Genomic DNA, 27657 nt, shown 5'->3' on the forward strand with positions numbered 1-27657 from the left:
TAGTACTTTACAATAGCTAGTAGTAGTTTCTAATACGATATTAGTGAAGTGTTATTGAAAGCTAGTTCTGACACCAATGAAATTTACCCGTGATCTTCCACAATTTGTATGATAAGCCATCTGACAAATGTTTTTCTCATGACCTTTGTGATAGTTCTTCACTTCATTAACTCTGGAATATCTAGTGACTGTATTTGCCTCTTCCCTCTGATTGAAGCATCCAGGTTATTTTTCTTGTTTCCATAAATCAGACTTATCAATTTAAGACTTAAAAAGAATCCCTCCCCATAGGGATGTTTTGATAAAATTATTTCTTTGTTATTAAGAATCCAAATTCCTTTTGCAATTTGTATAATATGCCTTTTCTACCAAAATAGATTTGCATCAATAATTAACTGTTCAAGTTATTTTCAGTGTTGTTGATCATAAAGAAGGTATAAGCTAGACTAGTTTATGTGGTACATAACAAGACTAAATACAGGAGTGAAAAAATCGGTAGCTGGCATTATGCAAGGGACTGTATTTTTACTGGTCATATGTTTACATATAATGCTTCTTTCCCATAGCTTCACAAAATTTATAAGTACACCTTATGTTTTCCCTTCTGCTTTTGATTAAATAAAAAAGATCCTAAAAATTCAGTCTTTACAGCTGCTCAACTACTTGCTAGGTGCAAATTACTCACCGACATCTCTTTGAAGTGCAGATTTTTGATGCACAAAAATTAAATCTACACCAATTACTAGGCAGAAACATTACAAATTCATATTACCTGGTTTATCTCATTGTAACTAGTATTTTTAAGTATTCAAGAATTTTCCTAATCAAGTATCCTTGTAAAATCCCAATTATATCATTTTGACACCATAAGATTAAACTAAAATTCTTTAAACAATATGTTCTATATTTTCTGAACAGGGAAAAATGCTGTTTTCTAAGTGTGTTTCAACCACCACAAAAGAGGTTTAGTAAATAAAATTGTGCACAGTGTTACAGTAACCAGCTCTCAATAAATTTCCAAGCCAATCTTTTATACTGCAATTATATCTACTTCCACATCTTTCTATAAGTGCCATACAAATACTGAAACAATTCACATTCCTTCTGATAATTCTTATTTCTTTCTCATATCTTAGCCAAAGGCCAAACTAAACTCTCAGAACAACTCAACTCCTGCCATGTTAAGAATGAGACCACTGACAATGGTACAGTGGAGGGAATGGCTAAGCCAGTTTTTTTCATGCTAGCACGTATTAGGTTAATTCCAACATGTTAAGTGATACACTTTGGCAGAGTGTCCTTTCTACTAACTTCATTTAATTTAGAAAAATAATTTTAAAACATTTAAAGGCATTTTTTATATATTGAATGTCCATTGCCACACTTAACAAGAATAATTCTATCCTTTGACTGTTACCAATGAAAAAGAAGTACAAGGCAAAAAAAAACCAAAAAACAAAAAACATGGATGAGAGGAGCACAACTATGTAAATTAAGATTTACAGCTGAAGGAGTTATTTAGGATTTTTAAAATTGAGTCCTTTCTAGAGAGCTTTAGGGCAAAGCTTACAACCAAAAAATGGCACTACCCCTGTTATTTTGTGCACATTATCTTTGATAAAGACAGTTTCTGCTGGGGCAGAGTAACCTGAGCCTGTTGAGAGAGCAGAAACCTGATGTTAAGAGCAAGATCTCTTTTCTTCTGTCCCAGCAGAATAAGCATGGATAACAAAATAAATCACAAAGACTAACACTCAGAGAGCAGGGTAAAGTTAATACATTTTTTTCCAATGCAGTAATAAGTTAAAGCCACCAAACTGCAAAATGGAAATGGAAATGAAGGATGGAAAAATTATTACTGGACATTTAAGACTTGATCCATGCTTTTTTTGATAATTTTTCCTTGCCTTCTTGTGCTCCTTTTCATTTTGTTTCATCATTTTTGAGCTTCTTCGTGCTATCTACTTTCTGCCAGAAGTGTAATTATCAGAGGGACTCAAAAAGGGTTGCTGGCTTTTTACTATCTTTACCTCATGGGGACTGGAAAATGTGATACCCTAATCAATGTTTCCAATTTTAGCTGTCTAAACAGCAAGCAGTGCTCACTACAGTATTTTAAACCTCAGGAAGACCTGGTGCCTATTGCACTTCCCACCAGTAAATGACCAGCCAGTGACTGATAAAAGATTAGCCAGAGTTACACTTGTGCTCATCTATAACTCATGGATAAGAGGGAGGCGTGACAAGGGTAGAGAGAAGGACTGTGACTTATTGCTTCTGTTCTGCTCTTCCAACTACTTAGGTGTCCATGACCATTCCAGTCACACTGCATCTTCCAAGAAACATGCAAAGCACGTCTGCAATGTGACAAGAGATAGCTTTGGTAAGATGGACAGCCATTATGTCTGTACTGCCTTTGCAAAAGACCATCTGAGACAGTCTGGCCTTGTTTTTCAGCATTTGGTGCTATTCAAATATGTATTCAAAAATGTATCAAACAACTTGTTAACATTTTCTTTATTATCTTCTCATGGACTGGTCAGGAATCCAGTTGCATCTTGCATCTCAGGACATGAGAGGACTTGAAAGAAGTTAACATGCTGGCAAGGACTTAAAATCTTGAAAACCTATGCTTGAAAATTTATGAACTGAAAACACATGAAGGGATACATTCCCAGGGCACAGCTTAAGTGAAACAGATTCTGGAAGCTACCTAGTTGGCACCTTTAACTGGAGGAGTGAGAAAGCTACCTGTATTCAAAGATGTCATTGCCCAGAACTCAGGAAAATCTTTAAAGATTAAACAATGATTATAACATTCCAATTGCGTCTACCCAATTTTGATTATGGATAGATTCATCTTATTTATACTAGACAACCAAAGTACAGTTAATCATCTTCCCACAGTGACCATCACCTCTCTAGTTTGTTCATTAGCCTTATTGACATTCTCCTCAGAGGAGGAACTGTAGATAGTACAGTTTTCTCCATTTAATGCAGACATCTTTGTGCATGAGGGATTGCTTAAACATAATGAATATGTTGGCTGTCTTTCCACTTTCATTTGCAGCCTTCCCCAGATTCAAAATTGTTACCAAGGGCTTTCATATTTCTTAGTCTCTCATATTTCACTCTCATTTCTGGGTGATCAACTGATTGGCATTTTGTAGTAGATTTTCACCTAACAATGCAGCTGCTCTCTTTATCATCAGAAGTCCTTATGCCTTTATCATAATTTTCCTTTTGATTAACTGCCTGTTCTGGAAATAATGAAGAGCTGTGCTAACCATACTTGGATACATATAGATAAGAGTCACACTGAGCCCTGACTTTTTCCTCTCTGCCTTTGAAGAATCACTCAGTATACATTCTTCCATTATAAAGCCTGATGCTTGAAGTGAACTAGGTCAGAAGCCAAAGTCCACACCATGGGTGGGAACTGTAGAGCATTCTGGTTAAGGCAGGCTTCTACCAGGGCTTCCTGGGTCTGCCTCTTTCTTCTGTGAACTGAAGGTGGGGAGCCAGGCTGCTCTCTGAGGGAGGTTATCCAAATAGCTCTTTTCTCCTTTCCCCCATCTTTTTTTGCTTTGGGTGGAAATCACTTCCTACTGGTCTAGATGTAGCCCTCTTTTGCCAGTAACAGCATGTTTTTGGCACGCTCTGTTCATCTCATATGTCAGTTTGGTGTGGAAAGTTGCTTGGTGACAAGCAGTGAACATGTTCTCTCTACTGGCTCCAGATTTGTGAGAAAGTATTCTCGTTGACACTGTGGCTATGGTCTGTGGATCCAAGAGGTCACAAGCTGTGCCATCCCATGAAAGTCCTAAGGAAGGCTCTCAGTTTTATTTGACCCCATATTAGGGCATTAGAGAGAGTGAGCTCTGTATCAAATCTTACAGAAGAAAATTGTGGCAATTGAATGTATAAGAATATGTAAGAATTTATATGTGAAGGGAAAAGAAACATAATTAAATAGGGAAAAGAGGAAATAGGGAGACCTCAATTTCATTTCCTGAAGGCATCTTAAAGTTCTGAGATTGCAGTTTTCTAAAGATGAGAGAGATCTCTGGCATTCCCAAAGACCCACTCATTTAAAATACTTTCCTGAGGGGAACAGGCTATGTGGCCTGGTAAACTTTCAGCACAATTAAAGGCAATCAACAAATATAGAAAAGCTGAACATCTCTTTCTTAGTAGGTGAATTAAAGTATAAAAGGCACTGAGTACATTTATGAACTTATTGTCAATATTTAGACTTTGATGCTGAGAGCATTGGATGTGCTTTTACCTACTCTTGAAGGCAGGTGGCTCTGAGAGGACCCTAACACTGTTTGCATGAGCAATGTTTTCTGCATTTTGAGAAGAGTAATTATTAATCTAGATCAAAACAAGTGCTAAAGGATTGGACTGAAGGGAGGGCACAATTAACTAAGATCACATCTAAGATGGAATTCTCCAACAGCAGTGCAGCTTCTCTGTTCTGACCTATTTAACAGCTTTAAAACATGTCATTATCTTTCAGTGTCTGTATGTCTATCAGGTAGTTTTTCTTTCAGGAAGTTCTATTTCAGTATTTTTCATGATAGGAGTTTCACTATATATGATTTCCCTGGTTTTAAGTTTGGGAAGATATAATTTAAATGATCCATACATATTAAAAATAGTCATGCACACATATGGGCTCAGGACAGTTTAACAGAAGTCTGTCTAGTGTCAGGGTTGCTGAGTGAGGTATAAGGAAAGGCAGTAAAATCACCACAAACCAAGTTCACCATTAGTTTTTTTACCATGATAGTTTACCAGAATTTCTAGGAGACTGGAAAGTCAGTGAATATCTTCATCTCAGTGAACATCAGACGACCTAACCATTGCAACACAGCTTGTCTGGCTGATTGAAGACTTGGAATAAAGACACCTGTTCTTCATCAGTTCCCAGGCTCTTCACTCAGCCTACTGAAATGGTCCAATGAGAAAACTGGAATGCTGAGGACATCCAGAAAATTTGTAAGAGTAGGTAACACACACAAACATTTTATTTTTGCTCTTCACTCTAAGTTCTTCTGTTTCTGAAAAATGCTGGCTGAAATGCCACTCAGTAGATTCACCAGGTGGAATATAACTGAACAGTTTCTGTCAACACGAGGGGGAGCACAGACACATCTATCAAATTGACACAGTCCTTGCACTTGATGAGCTCGGTGGAATGAGTCTTCCACCTCCAGATTTTGTTACGCCAATGAGTGATGAATCAGAGATATTTTTGACATTTGAAAGCAATTCAAGGTGAGAGAACTGAGAAGACTGGTATTTGCCAGTCAGACCTATAAATAAATTTTTCAGCACTAAGACTCCTCCAAAGCTTTTCAAATAGTCTAAAATTTTATGTTATTCCCTCAGGATAGGAATGCTATCTCTGTGTCATTTCTTTATATGCAGTCATACAGAGAGCAGGTAGGAGTTTGTCTTCCTTCATAGCCACAATAAATCCATCCTTGTTTCTTATGCTATTGGTAGGATTTTTAGACCTGACCCAGAGGTTTTAGAATTAGAGGAATTAATTAAGTTGATGGGATTTTTCACAGCGATTCATGTTCTTAGAAAGGCTAATGAGTCAAGATATTAACTTGTAAGGACATTAGTATACGTTTACTTCATGACTCGGTTTATACTCTAACTTGTAGTCACACAGTATTTCATCAGGAAAGTGACTCATGATTACAACAACAACAAAAAAAAGTAATTGCATTTACAGATAACAAAATAAAAAGTTTTGTTTATGTTTTCCCTCTGTGGTGTGAGAAACATCAAATATCTTGAAAAAGGAAAGAAAGACAGGCTCTCTTTTCAGAGACAGCAATATCAGCCATGTTGGTAAAGACAGCAGTCTGGCTGGATTTACACAGATCAATATGAGAATGATTTAAGACCTCAGTGTATTTTAGCACTTCTGAAAGGTGGAGGTTAAATGGGCACCAGTCATATTTCCACTAAGCTAACCACAACTCACAGTGAAGTAGATAATATTCTTTGTTGATCTCTGATAGCCATCTGAAATAACATAAAATTTAAACTAAATATAAAGGTGGGACCTAATGGTAAATGACAGTGAGAGGAAATGTTTGTCTTTTATGTCATAGTCAAAGTGCATTCTGCAGGAAGCATTTTTTTTCTCTGAGAGAACATTTAACACATCAATACTGAAATATATTCTGAGACATTGTGTGGACAAATCCTACAGATGAAATATAGGGATTTTGATGGAGTTGATCTATGCCAATTTATCCAAGTCTAGGATACTTTAAAAAAGGTCAGTTCAGAAACATATGGTGGGAGAGCAAAACGAAAGAATAAATATTTTACTTTCATATTCATCTTCCTATAGAATAGGAATAAACCTTTGAAATATATTATATAAACAGATTAAAAAGTAATTTTCTATGTCAGATTTCTCCTGCAGTTATACATTCCAAGATGTTCTTGATCACTGCTGAAATGAACCTATACGGTGAGTAAAGAAAGTTTCCTGGCAAAATAAACCAAAAGACCACAGATAATTCTAATCTGTGACTGCTCATTCTCTTTCTTGAAATGTCCAGTCTTGGGGAAATGTTGATTAACCACATTTTCCTCTTTACTTGCTTGGTACTGAAACAATGTATGCGTGATCTAGCACAGTTATGAAAGACCTAGTTATTTGTATGGAGGGAGCCAAAACAAATACTTGCTTCAAAACACACAAAATTAAGGTCAATTCTTTCGTCGTTCATGCACAAAAAATAACACTATTCTATTATTTGGTAAGTGAGATACTACCCATTTAAAATGAATATCAGAGTCAACTCTATAGGCTAAAAAGAAATATATTTATTTTTAATTTTCTGTTTAATTTCATTGACATTGGGGCTTGTGTGCCTTTTTTGTTGTTGTTGTTGTTGTTGTGTATCATTAGAATTTTGGCAAAGAAAACAGCAAGGATGTAAAAAGCTGTGGGGTGAATGCAGGTGACACTGATTTGCAATACCCACAGAATATTTATACTATTCCTTGTAAATACACTCTTTAATCAATTTACTCAGTTTTCCTGCCTTCACAGTGATTTTGATTTAATCGTTACGTTTTTCACTTGTTTGCCACCCAGAAAACTTATGTGAATTGAATTCTGCCTGGAAGAACTATTCTTTCTACTTATCTTCTTTTGTTATTTTTCCTTGTGTACATGCATTCATTTAAGAAAAATAAAAATTAGTTGAATGAATTAGAAACAAATGTACTCTATTTTTGTCCATGGATAGAGTGACACTTCAGGTGAATACAAGTATGCAAAAGGGAACTAGAAAATAGGTATAAAAAGAGAAAGTTTTATAAAGAAGGTTCTCATGTAATGAGAAGGCATTCATGTAATCACAGAAATAAATTATTGGACAGAATGAGCATATTGCAATAATCCTAGAAAATGTATTGATAATGAAGTCAAATTCATTCCAACTAGCTTTGATAGCCTGAAGGATGAAGTAAAGTTTAATGCAGTTTTCTTAAAGCCAATTAAAGGAGGAAGACGCTTTCAATTCTTGAAACAGAGGTCTAAGTTAGATTAAATAACTGCTTTTCTGTGGATACCTATTTTCCTTTGTTGTCTATTGGAGCATATTGGATGGTTATACCAAATTGGAAAACTAACATTAGGAAGGACTTTAGGGAACTAGGAATAAAAGTTAGTGCATGCAGCTGGGAGAGAGCTGTGTCTGTTTCACCTGTGCAACTAAGAAATAAAAGTCATTTCAAACATTGATACTTAGATGATCAAGACAGGTTAAAGATCTTCAAAGCCCATGACCACGATTTATGCTGATGATATGTGACCATACAGACAGCATGCTGACACATATTACTGAAGACATGCCATAATAATGCTCATTGTAGGAACTTTCTTTGGCCATAAAAGTCATAAAATCTATCAGGTCTTTTTGCTTTAAACATCATAGATGTTTAGCTCTCATTCCTTGCACAAGTTTGCATCCATTGTGTAAGAGAAAATGTATGTTATAAATAATTCTAGCAAACTCCCAGCAGCCCCATGGCTCCATTTTTCAATAATGCATTTATCTTACCTTCTATAAGCTTCCCCGTCTGCTCTGCATTGCCCCCAGGCAAGATCTTGGCAATGTAAGCTCCAATTTCCCCACTGCTTCCTGGAATTTCTTTCCCACCTACAACTCGGATTCCCAGTCCATTGCCTGTGATCAAAAGAAAGAGAAAACTTTAAACAGAATTGAAGCAATGAATAATTCACTGGGAAAAAAAAAAAAAAAGAAAAAAAAAAAGGAAGAGAACAAGTCATCAGAGGTTACTGAAAATGTCCTGAATAACTTCTGTCTGTGGCTGGAAGATCAGGGTTAACTGCATCACATGTGATGCTCTTCTAAAGACTTTGGGAAGATCTTCTTGAGCATCTACTACATAACTTACATAACACAACAAGTGAGTCACTAAAAATTACATTGAAGCTAATCCTATCTTTTTCTGACAATCTATTTGCGGTATTAATTAATTGAATTAAATTGCTAGAAGTCCACATAAAGTGTAGATTCAAAGGATAGCTTTATCAGATGCCTACAACATGCATGCAATTTAGGTAAAAAATTATATTATCTGAGCTTTCAGAATCACATAATTATGGAGACATTGACAGAGATCCTCGAGCTTGCTCTTTTGAGCAGCAAGGCATGTACATTTACATGAACCTATACTTGGCAGATACTATTATTTTTCTTAAATATTTGCTTTTAATTGACATCTTTCACATCAAAGGATATGCAAATAAATGGTGGGAAAAACATACAATAATTCTGTGTAAAGCATCATTAAATCACATCTTTTCTTCCTTTTTTATAAAGTACAGATTTAAAAACATTTTCATCACTCATTATTTTAGCTGGAGAGAAGCAAATCACTAACTTTCCTTATGTACAAAATAATGAGAGCGAAAACAAAAGCTTAAAATGTAAAGTAATAAAATAATCTCATGCATTGCCAATTGTTCATGTTATTTTGCCTTGAAAGAAAGCGCAAAAAAACTAAAACTTTCAGTACTAATTAAACAATTTTTTTATTTGAAGAAAATTCCATATGAGATGATTCACACTTTGGTCTGGGAATTAAAAGGCTGATTTACCCACCTTTATTGTAACAGTTAAATAATTATTTTTCAATGTATTAATTTCATAAGCCAAACTTGCTGAGTGATTAGACTAACCTGCTGTAGAAAGGTCACCACACCACCTCCTTGCAAAGGTTTATCTTTTTAGATTAAGGCTTTTCCTCATAATGCTATTAATGTTTTGCAAGTCAGCCCTGAGTTAATTTCAGTGCAAGGATTGCCACATTGTGTTTTTGAACAAAAAAAGTTTCTGCTAGTCCTTCTATCCCAGTTTAGCTGTATCTATATACTTTTTGACTCAGCTTTCCTTATAATTAGACATATATCAAATAATTTTTTTGAGGAGAGTGATTTTTCAGTTTAATTGGAACAAAATGCATTAATATTTTAAGTTAATTACCTTATTTCAGTGCAAATTTGAAATTTTGCACTGGTAGGTAAAGTTTAGTTTTCCTAACTTGGTAGGGAAAGGAAAACCACCATTCTAAGGGTGACTCTAAATGTCCTTTAAAAAATAGACAATACAGTTTTTAAAAATAAATACCTCATTGCATAAAGTGAATGCCTACACCTATAAAAACAATTAAACATAGGTCCAACCTGAGGACTTAGAAATTCATGTGGGCGGCTCTGCACAGAGAACTTCTGATCAAGCAGGATGGAAAGAGTTATTAATATGTTAATAAATCTGAAGTTCACAACTGGGAACTCTTAAGTTCACCAAATCTAAGAAATAACTATTCTTCATGTACAACACACACAAACAAGGACACGGTATCTTAACTCACACAGTCAACACATGGAATTTTCAATATATCTGTAGGACTGGCTGCTTTTCATCACAGAGGGGAGCAACTCCTTGGAGTCAGGATTTTATCGTGATGCACAGTGTTAGTATTTCTATCTCTCATAGCTTATTTGTGACAGAATGGCAAAGTAGTTTGTCATTTAAATGAGTGTACACTTGATTTCAGAGGCATTCACATGGATACCTACACTAGGGAACTGAAAATCTTGGCTGATACTTTTGTTTAGTTTTTGGTTGGTTTTGTCCATGTTACTGCTAATAAAAGAAAGTAATTTCCATGCTAATATATGATGATTTTTTATTCCTAGACACTTTGAAAGGGCTTGTACTTCTATGTTTGCAGGTTTTAGACTCAAATGTATGACTGAAATTATGTATAAAGTAGAAATATATTTGCTAAGGGACAATCATGGGAGTTGGTGAGTGGGTGTTTTTATGTGTGTTTGTTGCAAAAACACTACCAGAAAAATATTTAAATTACAATTTAAGTTAAAATTAAGGTTAATTACAAAACCTTCATTCCTGGTAGTCAGAATGAATGAGCTACTTTTCACCCAGTGAACACTAAGCGCTCTGTTCTGGCTGACAAAGATTTATTGGGTCCTGTTGTATATTCTCATGTAAAGATGGGATATCAAGCCTATTTATACTTTATCTATTGAAAATATTGAGCTTACTACTTCTGTTTGAAATGACATTGCCCAGTTTATAACCTTGAATGCAGATAGTTTAAAAATACCCATCATATGCTTTCTCAGATCCTTAATCCCCCTGTTTTTGTTGTTGTTTTTATTTTTTAATTTTGAGTCTTAATTTCCATTGCTCAGGCTATTTCGATATAACCACACATTCATCTTTCTCATTTAGACTTTCAGATTAATAAACTTCTGTTTTCTTTAGAAGAAATAGAACCAGTAAACCATCAGAAAGCATATCACTGTGATTTGAATAACAGAAGGCACCTTTCTGAATTATGAGTATTGATTTCCATGGAAAATATCTTCAGGAAAACATCTCTTCAAAGAGAATTTTACACCTAGAAAACCAATCCTTTTTAGGATGCTTCAAAGCGAGAATACCGGTAATTAATTAAAACTGTTCTTACTGATCTCCCAAGGCTTTGGATTTACTTTTGATTCTACTCTCCCATCTAATCCTAACTAAAGCCTTAGGATAGAGTATGCTAAACTAAAAAAAACACCCCAAAACCCTACCCCACCCAACCCAAAATATATAATAAAATATATTATGTTAAACTTTGCAAAGGTTGATCATGCAAAAAAATTGCTTTTATATATTGATAAACAAACAAACACAAGAAAAGGATACTAAATCACTACGGTTAGCTTGCAAGCCACTGAGTTATACAGCTGAACATATGAACAGAATTTGAAGCTTTAGGTCACCTGCCCAGGGGATGATGGGAAGGTGCTGGATGTAGTTTTTCTGGATTTTACTATGCCTTTTGATGCTGGCTCTCACAGCATCCTTACGGATGAGCTGTCCAGCTGTGGGATGAGTAGGTTCACAATGCTCTTGGTGAAGAACTGGATGAAGGGAAGAGCTGAAAGGATTGTAGTGAATGAATGACATCTGGCTAGGGACTGGACACCAGCAGTGCTCCTCAGGGATCAATTCTAGGGCCAGGTTTCTTCAGTATGTGTGTCAAAAGTCTGGATGCAGGAGTTGACTGCACCACTAGAACGTTTGCCCATGACAAACCTGGGAGGTGCTGTTGACTCCCTTGACAAAGAAGAGGCCTTTCAGAGGAATCTAGATAGATTGGAGCATTGGGCTATGATTAATGGGATGAAATTTAGCAGGTGGAAATGCTGGATCCTAGACCTATGACACTGAGCACAAGTGTAAATGGGGAAAGCAATGGCTGTAAATCAGAGAGGGACCCGGGGGTGCTGCTCAGCTGCAGATGGACGTGAGTCAGCAGTGTCAGCCAAGGGGACAAACCCTGACCTGGGTGGCATCAAACACAGCATCGCCAGACAGCCAAAGAGCTGATTGTCCCACTGTGTGCAGCAGTGCTTCTGCCTCACCTTGAGTCCCATGTACAGGTCTGGGCCCCACAATTTGAGAAGGATTGTCAAGGTTCTTGAATGAGTCTGAAGGAGGGCAACTAGGCTGGTGAAAGGGCTGGGAGTGCTGCTCTGTGAGGAGAGTCTGAGGGCTTTGGGTTTGTCCAGTTTGGAGGAAAGGCTGCGAGAGGCAACCTCATTGTTGTCTACAGCTTCCTGAGGAGGGGAAATGGAGAGGGAAGGGCTGAGTTCTTCTCCCTGGTATCCAGGAACAGACCTTGTGGGAATAGTTCAAAGCTGTACCAGGAGAGATTTAGACTGAGAAGGTGGTCAAGGACTGGAACAGACTTCTGCGAGAGGTGGTCAATGCTCCATGCCTGTCAGGGTTTAAGAGGCTTTTGAACAATGCCCTTAACTACACACTTTTGCTTTTCTTCCACCCTGAATTGGTCAGTGGCTAAACTCTAAGGTTTTTGTAGGCACTTTCAGACTGAAATACTGTATTTTGTATTGCATTCTATTCTATTCTATTCTATTCTATTCTATTCTATTCTATTCTATTCTATTCTATTCTATTCTATTTTAATTCTATTCCATTCCATTCCATTCCATTCCATTCCATTCCATTCTTCCATTCCATCCCATTCCACTCCATTCTATGCTTCATTCAAAGATTTCAAGTGCTTAATAACTGCAGAGCTATTTTTGTGAGAAATCCATATTTGGAGGAAAAATATTGAATGGCCTTCTTTGCTTTTTGGCAATTAACCAACTGTGACTTTCAAAAGCGTATTTCACTTGTCATTTCATATCCTTCCAGACACTATAAACTGTTTCAGTATGCATATTCATTACATGTGTGCATATATATATATATATATATATTAAAATATTATATATGATCAGTAACCAACAACCTGACACTAATAAATTCTCTAACTGGTGACCTGGCAAGCATTCCTGCAAATGCATTTTCAAAATTCACCACTCTTTTTTCCTTAGTTCTATCATGAGATACTTTCTGTCCCTTCAGATATATTTATTCTGAACTTCTGTACCTCAGTGTTTCTCAGACACTATGAAATCCTATCTCCTTGTATACTTCATTGTGTCACAGTAGCAACAGGGCAGAAAGACTGCAATTTACTTTGCTGGAATATGCTGACTATAACCTGAGCCCTGCAATTACAATTTAGTCTTTTTTGTCCCTTATGGAGATAATAAAGATCAGACTGATGCCAATTTGTTGTTGCTGCTCTCAGGTCACAGGGAAGATCATGAAATCTTACCATCTTTTCCCTGCTTTGCTGAGCAGCTCCATTATAGCCATTAGAGTATAAACAGTCTAGATTTCCTGGAACCACTTCAGCACCCAAGCAATCATTAGACTTGCCTATTCAAACAAATGCTGATAGCCCCTTACAAAAGTTAAAGGTTAAAGGAAAGAAAGAAAAAAATGAGCAGCAAAAAACTGAACAATTCAAGGCCCAGCAGGGCTTTTCTGGTGCTGATGGTCCTGATTTTATACAAAAGTGAAAATTAATTTTCCAGGAATGCTCTCTCATGAACATAAATAGCATTCTGGCAGCAAATGCAAGGACTGATTATGTTTAATCATCATATAGGTCCTATGCAGTAGCAACAACTTCAACACATGCAGGAGAATGCTGGCACATGACCCAGAAGCTCTGTGTAAACATTGTTCATGTGTTAACTCAAGCAAATATTTCCTCTGGGCTAATTTTTGAAAGCATGAAACCATTTGTCTGTCTAATTATATGAGCAAGGAAAGTAAAGAAGCAATTAGAATGTACAACAGACTTTCAGTAATCACATGTGATTGTGTGAATTGGCATACTGTAAGTATGAGCGTCAGCAGCAATCTGACTTTTGTCACAGTTAAAAATAGAGCTATATGAATTTTTAATAGAATTTTAAGTGAATGAACTTTAAGAAAGATAAAAAAAAGATACTGATTTTGATTTCTAAGAGCCTTAAAGTATACCCTTCGAGATGGTAGCTGAAACTCACTATTTCTGTAAATCCATGGTCATTTGAACACCTTTGGATATTGTGTGCTTTGAAGTTGAAACTATATAGAAGTAAAATGGGAAAAACTGAAATGGACTTAAACTGCAAAATACAGGGCTGTAACACCTATCTCAGAGTAGGTTGAAATGGGAGATATGCCTGAATCTCAAAATAGAGCTTAAGTGTTGTGTTTCAGATCCAGAAGCCAATATATGGACTTGTCCAAATATGTTTTTCATCACTTTCTAATAATATCAAAAATCCCCCAAACCAGAACAAAACCATAATGGTGAATTAAAGCCAAGAAGCACAAGGGTGATCCTTTTTTGGTCAAGGTCCAATGGTAGCAAGTGCAGGACAAGAAAGCATGCAGATGAGACATTAGGCATGAAAGACGTTGTAATGTGCCAATGCACCATGTTATAGCAATGAGAACATATCCATCCAAATCAAACAATATGAAACCTTTCAACACTATTTGGCTGTGAATGGAGACAGAACATACCTTCCTCCTGTTTTCATTTACTAGAAATTATCTCCTCACTCCTCTTCCAGCCTTATCTAGACCATACATATGCTAGGGTGCTGATAGGCCCTTATCTGCCAGAACAATTTTATACCCTGTTCCACTGTCTGTATGGAACAGAAGGCTCTAACACATTAAAAACATCAATGACTTCTCTTGGAGAGTTCAGAGTTAAAAGTACCATGAAGAAGTGCGAGCTATTTATTTAGACACTGTAGGTGTGATAAAGAAATCTCTAAAGTCTGAAGAATAGAGAGAAAGGAAACATGACAAAGCAAACAAAACCAAGTTAACTCAGGAACTTAAAAACAGCAGCAAAAATAATTTATATAATAAAATTCAGCCTAAATTTTTATTTGCATTGTTATTTTTATGCAATTCTCTGGAATACATAACATGATGTGATCCATATCAGAGGTTGGTTGTCTATGTAGGTACATTTTCAAGAGTGTCCTCAGAAGAATTGTTTTGGTGCTTCTAACAAAATTAGCTTAAATGAAGTTGCTTCCTAGAAACATGATTGTATCTACTCAGTTATTGCATTTCTTGGCCATTGGCAATTAAGGCATAAAATACACACAAAGTCAAATCAGAAGCTGATGAAATTCAGATATATTGCAGTTGCTTTAAGAGCACAGCATTGATTTATATCAGCTGCAAATCTGCTTCATGCTTATGTGCACACTGGTTATCATCCTGAAGGATCATAAAGTGTTTTATGAATTAGCTCCTTGAAGCATTTATCACATCTACTTGAAAACAAGGTAAAGGTCCCTACTTTTTGGATGATTTGTCACATTACAATCTATGGTGCCATCTATGGTAGACTGTAGCTTTAAATCTATAAAATCCATTGTAGGTACTGAGTTTTGTCTGTGTTTACTGGTAGACACCAATAGCTCAATAGATGTCACTGACTGACAGCTGAACCTCCATGGAAATCTGGGGGCTTGACTGAACTCTAACATTCAGTGTTGCAGTGATCTGTTTATGCAAGCCTTTTTTGCATGACAGCTGTGAAAGCAAATGGAACCTTTATAGCTAGCAGACACATTGCCCTCTCAATTACCTCCACTCAAGATCTTCAACAAGTGTTCATATACTGAAAAAGGCATAAACAACTGAGCTGCCAAGAAGATTTCATGGAAAGTATTTTAAATACACACACTAGTGCTTTTCAAATTAAAATAATTTGGAGACAAGAGACATAAATATGGAACATATGGTTTGTACATATACGAAGTGTTTCTAACACACAGAAGAATTTGTTTGTTTGCTTTTATTAAGAAAAGTTTAATGATAAATTGATATTAAGACAAAACCAGACATCTCTCTTTCCATTTATTTCCAGTCCTGTCCTCATTTACTACCACACAACTTCCCAGGAAAATCTCTGATGTGGCCTGACTGTGACAGCTCAGTCCCTTTCTGTTTACGGGTTTTACCTTCTGTGCCAGTTCTCTGATAAGGAGTGAGTGGTTGAGGGAATGGTGGCCATTAATTAGGGATTAAGTCCTTTCCCAGTGACAGGGGAATGTTACAGGAGGGTGTTGCTTTTTTTTGTGCAAAGTATTTTCTCAGTTCTTCACACCATTAAACGAAAGAAGTAGGATAAGTAATCCTCTAAGAGTATGAGGACAGGAGGTGGGTTGCAGTTCTCACTCTGACTTCTCACATTGAACATAGACTGTGACTATATTTAAAATGTTTTTAATTGATTACTAATCACATATTCCTTGCACTTTAGTATTTTGCTGTAAGAACTAATTTTACTGAACTTGCAGGTGAAAGAATCCTAAATATATAGGGATGTTTATTTAGAGACTGACTATAAGAGTGAGGTCTTGATATAGGAAAACACTGAATTCCCTTCCTCTCCATTCACATAAGCACTGCATGAGCTGGCACACTGCAGAAGTGTTGTGTTGTTTGCAGGAATTAGCATTTCTCATGGAGCATGAGGCACATCTGACGTGTGTACAGCATTATAGCCACCCTGTAATTCTACTTGCAGTTTCACTGACATCACTGATGAGATGGAGATTAGGGATGCAGTCTTCTGCCCACCATCTAATTAATTTCTTTGCTCCACTACAAAGTTTGCATATTTTTCCAAATTGTTTCTCTGCCTCTTCCTTTATTTTTTTTTTTAACCAGAATTGAAGAGGATGTTCCCCAACACAGACAGTCTGGCTGCTCAAAGGTACATTTTTTTCCTGGAAACACAGAACATCCCTCCTTTCAAAATGGATGAATTACTTCTGACTCAGCCTATATGAGGTAAAGGAGTAAAAATTACCTTTGACTGATTGCACTCATTGTACTTATAGACCTACAGAGATGCATCTGCCTTGTTGGATTTTCCTCCTGAGTGTATCTAAACAGCTTCCTGATCAGGAATAACATAATGTAAGTTATCTTTACAGCATTTCCAAAGGTATTGCCAGTGCTTTCATTACCTTCAGTGGCCATATCCTTAATTCACTTTTTCAAATATTATGATGGTGTGATAAAAAAAAGAAGAGAAAATTCTGGCAGTGTAAAACAGTGTTTATGCTGCTCTGCTAAAGGATCCAAAAGGAACAAGGGACTCTCAGTGAAAACAAACAGTGAGTTTCTGGAGCATTAAACACTGCTATATTATCATTCACTGACCACTGCCGTCACTGCTTTGGCACCTTAACACAGCTATGATGCCAATTCTTCTTTGTTTTGTTTCTTTTTTTCTTAATTGCAAATTATGAATCAGTCTTTGCAGAGTAAATTTTTGGAAATTCTGTCACACCTCTCAGCACTGTCTGAGGAGAGAACAGGCATATCTCAAAAAGTAGATCTATATGCTCTAGATTATGGCATATAATAAACAACAACCTTCAACAGAGCAGCCAGTGAGCAAGTATACATTTATTCTTCATTCAGCACTACTATTGTCTTGCCATCACAATTTTGGCTTGGTTTTTCAATCCTCAAACACTTCATTGACATGCCAAAATTCATATTATATGTTCTGTGTGAAAAATTATGCCAGGTTATGTAAGAGGCATCAAAGGCATCTGTACTTCAGAGTCAGTTTTCATTAATCCAAAAAGCAAACCAAATCCATGTGCACATAATATGTAGTGAAAAAGCCTGAATTTTAGAATATTTGGGACTAGTCTTATTATTGATATTTAGAATGTGACAATTTTTTGATTCATAATCAGGCAGTGACTTGTACAGTGGTAAGATTATGATGAGACCTGTGGAATTCAATTTATAATGGTGATATTAGGATGAAATCTTGTCCTACAATTACAGCTGCTTTGGGAGAGTTGGTTATCTGGGCTGAGCCAGCACAATGAATCATTAATGCCCATGTTGGCCCAAGAACTCCAGTGAGATGAGATAACAGGCTGAAGCACTGGCCAGTTTCCCAGCAAAGCAGCTGGTCAACAGTTACAGGAATTCTCCAAGCGGGAATTTTGTACAGTTTAGGACATTTCCCTATGTAACTCCTGCTGTGCACTCTCCTGCTAAAACACACTAATTGTACACTGAAGGTGTATTCATGAATCCCCTGGGGAGAATCTGTCAGTCTCAGACATCACCCCAGGCAGCTCCTGCTTCAGAACTGACCAAACTGCGCATAGATCATTTAAAACACAAGTACAAACTGCTCTTGCACACGCAGAAATAATCACATAGGAGAGGCTTTTGTGCATAGCCAAGACAGAGGATGTTTTGTACGTACTCTGAGGACATCAGAGACAATGGATGGTGCATATGCTGTTGTGGTCACCCAGGACCTCAGGCCAGCTTTGTAAGAATTTGTAAGAATCCAGCAACACAAGAGTTCAGCTGAAGATGCTGCTGAAAGGCTGGTTTCACCAGTGACTATTCTCTTGGAAAGATCTGGCTCCCCATGTGAGCTTTACTGAGGATTGTGATTTTTTAACACACACGCACTTCCTGTGCTTATGCAACAAGTAAAATAGCAAACAAAATGAGTCAACACCTCATTTTGATACTTTTGATAAGAAAGATGGGCAGGGAGAAAGGAAGAGGAAAAAGAGACAAAGGAAACAAAAACAAACAAAGAAAGAGAAAGAAATCACCTGGGGAAGCAATTGGACATGGAATCTAGATGAATATCCAAAACTCTTGGAGTGAGGTAACTGCGATGGCATAAATGTATATATTTTTTTAATTTGCCAATATTTTAAGTAACTTCTGCTGCATAATAGACTTCTATGTCTTCGTCTGGTTAACAGTCATTGTCTGGTTAATAAACACAGATGCTTACTATTAGTTTGTAGATAATGTTTAATAAAATTTAATTATTTTTAAAACCATGTGCCGATCTCTGGTAGAGGTCATTTGGAAAGCTGGAGGCTAAGCATAATGCACTGCACATTTGAAGAGAGTTTTCATGTACTTAAATCATTCAGACACTTGAGAGAAGGGAAGGAACAGAGGTATATAGTCAAGGAGTTATGGTACTTCAGAGATGTGTAAGGAGTGAAAACTACAACTAATTATTCTGTTTCACGGCCACCTATTTTACCTTTGGCTCTTTGCTGTACAATTTGCTTTTAGGCCTTTAAATATTTGTAGGGAAGTCTATGTATGCATCATACAGAAATACATCTGCAGGTCTCCAAGCATGTCTCTGGACTAAAACACAAAAGTATGACTGGAGCTTGTAGACAGAACCAAGCTTGCTTTCTCCAACTGGAATTTAAGCACAATATTATATAGATATAGCAGCAAGCAATCCCAGTGTGGGCTATACAACCTTAGCAGGACCCTGAGTAAATTTTTGACCCTATGTGACCTCATTTGTGCAGGGCATTGGTAAAGGAGATGTCAATACCTACACGTTGGGTTTGCCCATCACTGCTCACAAGGTGTTTTCCCTGAGGCACAGCGTGTTGCTGTGATTGCCAGCATGAGAGTTAGCAAAGAATTTGGAATAAGCATTTCCCACTGCATAAGGGAAAATAATTTTACATAGAAGAGCTGGCTTCAGCAACACTAAATCACGAGCTTTACAGTTGTGTGGTTGTAATTCCTCTTAGTTTTGAGTAAGAGAGCAGCTTGGATCACAGCATTACTCATCAGCCCGTAGGGCAAAGATCCCTACAAGCTTGCCAAGGAGTTCCTGTGGACTGGGAGGGCCTGGAGCAGCACAGGCTGACACACAGCAGAGCTGGCAGCTCCTTTCAGGCTGGGCTGTGTGGGTGGAGGGGTCTTTCTGCAGCCTGAAATCACTGGTGGGTGTTACGCTGACTAACAAGAAAACACCTCATAATGCATAGAGAATATTCATTTAACATCCTAAATATGTGGTGTGTTCTGAGGATGGAAATTATCAAGACTATCCTGCCAGAAACCCTGTGAAAACATTATTTAGCAATTCAAGTAAGTTCATGCCACTTTCTACTTAATGCTCAAGGGAACACCAGGGTTGGCAGTTGGTAATTACTTCTGTGCAAAAACAGAGTTTGACACACACTATTAGAATTTTTTAAGCAAGTTAAAAGCCTGATGGTTTCACGACAAAAACGCTTAAAGCATCTACCTCTGAAAGAACAAAAACAGTGTATTGAAATAACTTTGAGTTCCGTATCAGTATTAGATGTGAGAAAGGCTGCAATTCCAGAAGCTCAGACAGACCTTACCTGTGCCAGGTCCTGGCAGCCTTTTCCAGTTTGACACATGAAAATATTACATTGCATTCCAGCTCTCAGCCTGGGAGGTGAATGAGTATCACCTCTGCCACTTTCATCTCCTTGGCGAGCAGACTCTGACTTACATGAACATTTGTGTCAGTGTCAGGGAAAAAGAGAACAAATCTGAGGTCCTGTGATAAATGTGTCCATGTGAAGACACCACAGAAAAATGGGATCTGATTCTTCTGCTAACTCCCTCTATGAGAAGAGCAGGGTAGAGTTCCAGAAAAGAAAGAATAAAATTCTCAGTTCTGTACATGTTCTACACCTACACAAGCTTATTTTATAAGGACTCATGCAGGGAATATAGAGTTACATAAAAAGCAACAAGAAAACAGACTGTTCATATGGATAACACACAGATTTTCCTCTGTTTTTAATGTCTATATAGCTTATATATATCTTGAACAGATGACCTTTCTCATGCACTGCTGCTTTCTGTTATAGTCAATGAGCAAGATTTAAAATGACCACTGAATTTACTGCTGCACAGCCACAGGAACTATTTTTAATACTGGAATTTTTTTGGATAATTCATGTTAATCAAATTAATTATCATGTCTCGTAGGGGGATTTTTTTACCTGAAACTGTGTGATCCTTTGGGTCTCTCAGTAGTTTGAGCCTTGTATGAGGGAAAATGTACTGCAGTGGCTTCCCATTTATCTGAGGAACACAAATATGCATGTCATAAAAAGATAAACCAACAACAATTGCATTAATAATTTCAGACAATTGAAACAGAAACAAGCAAACAAACTTATTTCATCCAGAGAAATATCGCAACATCTCAATTCAAAAACTCTCCCAAGTTTGAAGACATTTGTCAAACTGCAAATTCCTTCTGTGGGGTAATGAATATTTGCTTCCATAAATCCAGATTAATCTCAAATATGGCTTTAGTTCTGATTTTTCTGAGTGTCTAGAAGGTTGTCACTATCTTCTGTAGCTTGCTTCAACCTTAATCCTTTATTCAAGCAACATTTAACACAAGAAAGAAACATAACATTATTCCTGTATTTTTTATAAAATTATTTTCTTAGACAAGAAAACAAAATGTTAATGTGTTACCATCCATGAGTTACTGCTTTAGTTTCAGAAAAAACACATAGTCCAATGTACCTCTTGTCTTCAAATTCCAAAAGCCATTTGAAAGACCCAAACTAAAACTTGTAGGACTACATTCTGTATGAAAATGTGTAACATTTACCTGGGCTGATCCTAGACCATGTCAAAGCTGAAAGCAATGCACCCTACAACACACTCTAAAGAACCAGTCTTCCTGTTGAAATGATCCCACCTGCCCCATGGTTTGGGCACAGGAGGGGCCAAGCTGCAGACACTGACCCACTTTCCAGGGATGATTGCCCCGAGCCCACACCAAAATGCCTCTGCAGAGGGCTTGGTTGCAACACTCCCCTCACAGCAATCACAGCCCTCCTTTGTCTGCAGTTTTGGTCTTTTGGTAGCAAAGCTGAACCCACCACTTCTCTCCTCTGCATGGTGGTTCCAAGCCTGGGTGATGCACCTGGACCAAGAGGAGGGAGCGCGACTGTGCCTGCTCCAGGATGGGACCTCAGGGAGCAGCCTCAAGGAGCCAAGGGGACAATATTATTCAGCATGGCAATGCAGCAGCTCGAGTGCATCAGCAGCCTGCTGCCAAGAGTTTATTACTATTATTTATATTTAAGTAGCATTTAAAGGGATTAAACTCCTCCTGAGCCAAGCACTTCAAACCTAGTTCTGCCCCGGAGACTTTATGAAGTTAATGGATAGCACACACAAATGATGGGAAGGGAAACAGAGAAGTCAAGGGCCTTGTTTAGCTCAATCCCACAGTAAGCAGAAGAGTTTATACACCAGTTGTCATAACTCAGTTACTTATCCAGTGAATTATGTTACATCTAACATCTAGAAGACTCAAATCCTGCCATAACACAGTGAGAGTATTATTGACTGCAATTAATGTCAGACATAAAGGAGATTTTGGATTTGGCAGTGGACAAGTACTCCAGAATAAATCAGAACATGAGATCAGGCAGACATTTGAATTTATCATGGGATCTTGTCAGAACATATAGTCTAATACTACCAGGAGTATATATAGTTCTATGAAGCTTCCACACTCATTAATGGATAGGGAGAGTGTTATGTTTTAAATGACACTGTCAGAAATTCAGCAAGTTTTATGTAACAATAAAAGTGATGCATTTGTCACAGGTAGCTTAGATAAAATTGTAAAAAATCTGAAAGAATGCACTTAATTTTACTTTGAATTAAATAAATGAATATGAAATATTGCTGTTTACACAAAGTGTATGAACACATCTGAATAGATTCTTAGCTGGGATCCGTTTTGGTGGGAGCATTTAAATCTAACTGAGGAACGCTCCAGCACTTAAACTTCATATTATTTTACTTTCTCTATCTTCCATTCTTTTAATAAATAACAATCCAAGAATATTCAATGCCATATTGTACATGACTTCTAACAAATACATGAGAAAATATGGACTGTCTCCTTCTTAACCTATTACTTTCTCATTACTTCCAGAATTTTATGAGAAGAATAAATCTTTGTGATTCATATAGATCTGAATAAAAGCATTGAATTTTATTAGCATCCAGGGTAGTATATTATTCTTTTATTGTTGGTGGGAACCAGTACCTAAATGGAATATGTCATTAGGCTTTTACTTTCAGATCAGTACATTTCTGAAAGTGGCAGAACAAACAGGAAAAAACAGTGGTTGCTGTAAATAGGTAATACTGAGAAAAATTACATTGTTCTTGATGTTTTGCTTTAATCATTGGTGAGCATATTTATCTGGAATTTACTAGAATATTTCACAACCTGTAATACACACATTAATCTGAAATTAATCTGAAAACTTATCTGAAAATTTACTAAAATATTTCAAAACCTGTAGAACATAAATTATTTTGTGCTTCCAATTGTTCACACCTTACTTCCACTAAAGTTGGTTTCCCTTCACCTGAATATATGCCAGGAATCCCTTCTAGCTGACTCTTCCCCCCATTTCCCCAGTGAAGACAGAGAGGGACCCCACTGAAGCTGCGCAGCTGTGACAGTGGAAATCCAAAGTGGTGCAGAGGGGCCATGCTTCCACTGCACAGCTGCACGAATGGAGAACACCAAGTCCACAAGCCCAGACTTGGGTCACAGGGCAAAAGTTCACTAGATCCCACTTACCTGCTATGAACCCCAGAGATTTCTGCCATCTGTCCCTGTCATGAAGATCCTTCCTCACCTCTTTGGGAGAATTCACTACACTTGATTTGTAACTTTGCACTGGCATATCATCCTCTTCCTCAGGAAATGTAAGCGCTGGTCATGTGTTTCATGTTATTAGTCAGCTCAAAGGCCCTCCAAAAATGGAATGAATGGGAAATAATTGTGCTGAGGGTTTCTAAGACTGCCACAGAAGATGAGTTTAAAAATGCATTTCATTTCCTGTTGTCATTAAGTGTTTTGTCTGATAAACAAACAAACTATGGAAGACTCATAAAAGGGAATATTATAAGTTAAAGAGGAAAATCAAGAAGAAAAAATTTCCCCAGTGCTATATTTAAGAAATACAATTCATGAACTGTATTTTAATATTCCAGGCCATAGCCACATCTATAATGTTTCAACTCATCTTTGGATTGGATCACCAAAGTCATAGTCATTCCTGGTTTTAAATGTTGCTGCATCTTCCATTCCACTGGTGTTGGACAGGACCTGATAAGGTGATTCTCAACAGCTACAGTTGGTTGTTGTCTCTGGGAAATATCATTTTCAAGGGAAACTTTACCTGAGGTAGGTATCCTGGAACAAGATGGTGGATGCTCAAGGTGGTGGGTTAGGCAGTATCCATCCTAATTTCTGAACACCACAGGTACTTGTATGAGCACACAAGGCCTGTGCAAGCTGGTACCAAGAATTTCTTCAGCTGTGGTAATTCTGCCCCTTTGAATTTCTAAATTCCCTCTGTGCAGAGCCCAAATGTTGAGTTCTCTAGAAATCCTCAAGGTGGAAAGTTCTTTCTACTGATAGATCCCCAGTGATGGAGATAATTTGCAAAAGACGCACTGAGTAAAAACTTAACAAACACAATATTCCTGTTCAATACTCAACTAATAAATTGCAAAGTGAGTTGCATTTCCTTCTGTAATAGGTAAATTCAACACTGATCTTTGCTCCAGAAGTCATTTTGGTATGCAGAGAGGAATATATTTCTGAGTGACTAAGAAATGAGGCACTGCCGGCTAAATTCCTTCATGAATTACAGCGAGGGGGTGGCTAACAAGCCACTCTTTAGATTAAATATTTTAGCAATTACACTAAAGTTGGAAATGTCACATTTCTCATCACATTTTCACAGAATCTCAATCACAAAATGTGCTTACCCCCCCCACAAAGTCTCTAACAGAAAACAGTTTACTACAATTTAAAATAAATTCTCCTCGCTAATTGGAAAACAATAAAAACTAAGTAGATGGACTTCAAAAATGTGGAACAAAAGTTTGCAGGTAGCCTTCTATATCTCTGTCACAAATGGTGTTTCCTCATTTTAGCCCCAATGCTCACCTTATGACCCATTTTTTTCAAAATTTCTAAATAGTCAAGTGCCCCTAAAAAGGCTTGACTTAAGTTTCAAGAGAATGGCAGTGACTCATGAATGAGGAGAAAAGCATATAACTTTTAGGGTGTTTAGAAATAGGGAATTGCATTCAAAAGGTTTCATGTCTAAGACCCTTGTCTTTTTTTGTGATTAGAAAACTGTTGCCTAAATGAACTGACAGCAATATACTATCATTAGGATGAGTTTAGGATTTTATTATTCATTTAGGGCTTAAAAAACCTCACCTATGATGATTGCAAGTATTTAAAACCCCTTCCTGAAAAACATTTATTGTCTCTTACTATACTGTCATTTTCCATGCCCTTCTCATGAAATTTTACTGTCCTGTCACCTCCTCCTACTGTTCTTTCCCACACTTTGTAACAGCCAGTTTAGTTCAGGATATGCAAATAATTTTCACAGAAAATAATAAGAAAAAAAACCTCTTGATACCTGGAGGTTTAAAGAAGTTTCTGGTGAACTGGCAATGACTAAGTAAACTGTTGAGGTTAACAGCAATCAGTGGGAATTCTACAATAGATTATGTATTGATAAGGTCTTACCTCCTCAGGGAAGCAGTCCAGAATCAATACATTGGGAAATGGCTTTTAAGATATTCAACTGAACTACAATTTAGCGAGATTTAGAATACTAAATAGCACCACAGAAGTTGCTATAGAAACAAATATATTTTAATATTTATAATACAGTATGTGAGCTTAAACTGCTGGGTTATAAAAAATCCGTGGAAACCTGGAGGTTCAAAGTTGTCACTCCACTGCATTCTTGCTTCAAAAGCTCAGGGTTGTGCTTTATTTATTTGTTTGTGCAGGCTCTGTGGGATGTAATCAAGCAGTTCTGATTTCATCTAGTAAGAAAATTGGTGTTTCACATGTATGAGTCAAAATCTTCTGGAATACACATATTGTAGTGGTCATTAAAATATTTTAATTTTTTAACACAGAAGATCATAAAAATAACAAATTTAGAGAAAATAAGTGTATTTGAAAACATTGATTGATACATTACAAGCAGATTAATGCTATTGATGCAAATTATTCTTTCTGTGGCTGTTTTGAGCTCAATAAGGGATATTAAGGGAGTTATAATGGCTTAATTCCTGTGCTAACCAGGAAAATTCCCTCCTAACTGGTTCCAGAAAATCATTGGCAGCAAAGGAAGGTCTGGATGAAGGTGGAAATGCTCAGGTGGTCCTGGATGGATAAAGAATTGCCAGTTTTGTCTCTAGAGTACATTAGACTTGGACACTACAGGTTCCTGTGCAGGACTGAGGTGTGGATACAGGAGACAGACAGCATGGCACAATGAACTAATTAACCCTTTTGTACACACAGGGCTGAAAAAGCCCTTAGAGAGTGCTTACTTTGCCTCTCCACTTTCATTGGCCTGACATGGTTTATTTGCCTTCATTGCTTGAAAATATAATACTAATGCTAAAAAAAATAGTGTTGATATAGAAATAGAGTACCTGTAAAAATAGATGCTGATTTACTTTCTTCTATTGCTAAGTATTTCGCAACTCAGTGTGGAGCTAATGAAACTTTTTAAAAATATCTCTGGCCCTTTTTATCCTGTTACAAAGCAATTTAATTTATGGATGTGCCTGAATATATATTGATTTTTAAATTATCTTAAACAAATGCTCACAGAAGACATTGTACACAAGCTCAGAGTAACATTTTGATTAGGTAGATGATGTGGACTTTCTGAGACCTGGAATTTCTCCCTTCTGCAGAGTCAATGATACTATTTTGTACTAGTTTGTGACTGACAGCAGCTAACCCGGATGGAAGCAGAAGAAAGAACTGTTGCAAAGCTTCTCCTCACATATCACTTCTCTTCTGCTGAGGCTTTACATGGCATGAGACACAGTTATTTAGAACATGTTCACTCTCCAATTTACATCCCATATTTCACAAAAACTTAAAAAATGCCTTTGGCAAGATTTTAAAGATGTACCTCTGTTTCTATATAAGCATGAGGATATCTCAACAGCTTTAAAGAGGAAAAAAATACATATATTCTTCCTGGGAATATCCAGGAAAACAAAAACTCTTAGTCCTTTTAAACTTACTGCTAAAAAATTTTGAACAAAATTTTTCAACCAGTCCTAATATAGTGCTACTTATATGAGAGAAAAAAACAAAGATCGGATCTCTGTGACTAAGACCTGGCCTTGGAACTGTTTCCTAGGACAAAAGCTCTGGAGCTCTAGAAGTTAAGTGTATCTTACTAACTGCCTCCTTACCACAGAGCTCAGGGTTAGCAATAATCCTTTTGGACAAACCTGATTTTCAAGGAAGATTTTCAGTTTTACCTCAGAAAGCTGTAGTGGTAAAATACAATTATGTATGCTTAGAATAATAAAAGTTTCTTGTGAGGATTAAAGTGCTCAGAGAGACAATTTTTTAAACTATTGTCAGTGATATTAAGAGCTTTTAAGGCTCAAAAACACCCTTTATCTTGCAATTAAGTTGATTCATAGAATCATAGAACTATTTGAATAGATAGCTATAAGAATTATATTGTGTAAATCCCGTTTTCTCAACATAAAATGAGTAGGCTCAGTACAACCTAGGGTGTGTGAATCTCAATATATGCTAGGGATGGGAAAGGAGGGAAAAATAAATGACAGCTTGTATTGTAAGACATTTTAACACCTACTTCATAAAATCTACGCGTTGCTTCACAAAACCTATATTTGATGGCCATATGTCAGTGAAAATGCTCACCAGCATAAAACTTCT

At 36.9% G+C, this 27657-nt stretch overlaps 1 protein-coding gene across 8 annotated transcripts in view; it reads right to left on the reverse strand.

Annotated features, from left to right (window-relative positions):
• Window positions 1-27657, reverse strand: part of PCLO (piccolo presynaptic cytomatrix protein) — a 328066-nt gene that overhangs the window by 102173 nt on the left and 198236 nt on the right. For all 8 annotated transcript variants that reach the window (XM_088054917.1, XM_088054916.1, XM_088054918.1 and 5 more), the window contains exons 9-10: window positions 20846-20927; window positions 8109-8234 (exon numbers count right to left, since the gene is read on the reverse strand). In XM_088054917.1, coding sequence (XP_087911043.1) covers window positions 8109-8234; window positions 20846-20927 — 208 coding nt within the window. The remainder of the gene's footprint in view (window positions 1-8108; window positions 8235-20845; window positions 20928-27657) is intronic.

This window comes from Pseudopodoces humilis, chromosome 5 (assembly GCF_049639895.1).
Source record: "Pseudopodoces humilis isolate 2021_Gansu_Grassland_sample_001 chromosome 5, ASM4963989v1, whole genome shotgun sequence".
In the NCBI taxonomy this organism is placed as follows: Eukaryota; Metazoa; Chordata; class Aves; order Passeriformes; family Paridae; genus Pseudopodoces; species Pseudopodoces humilis.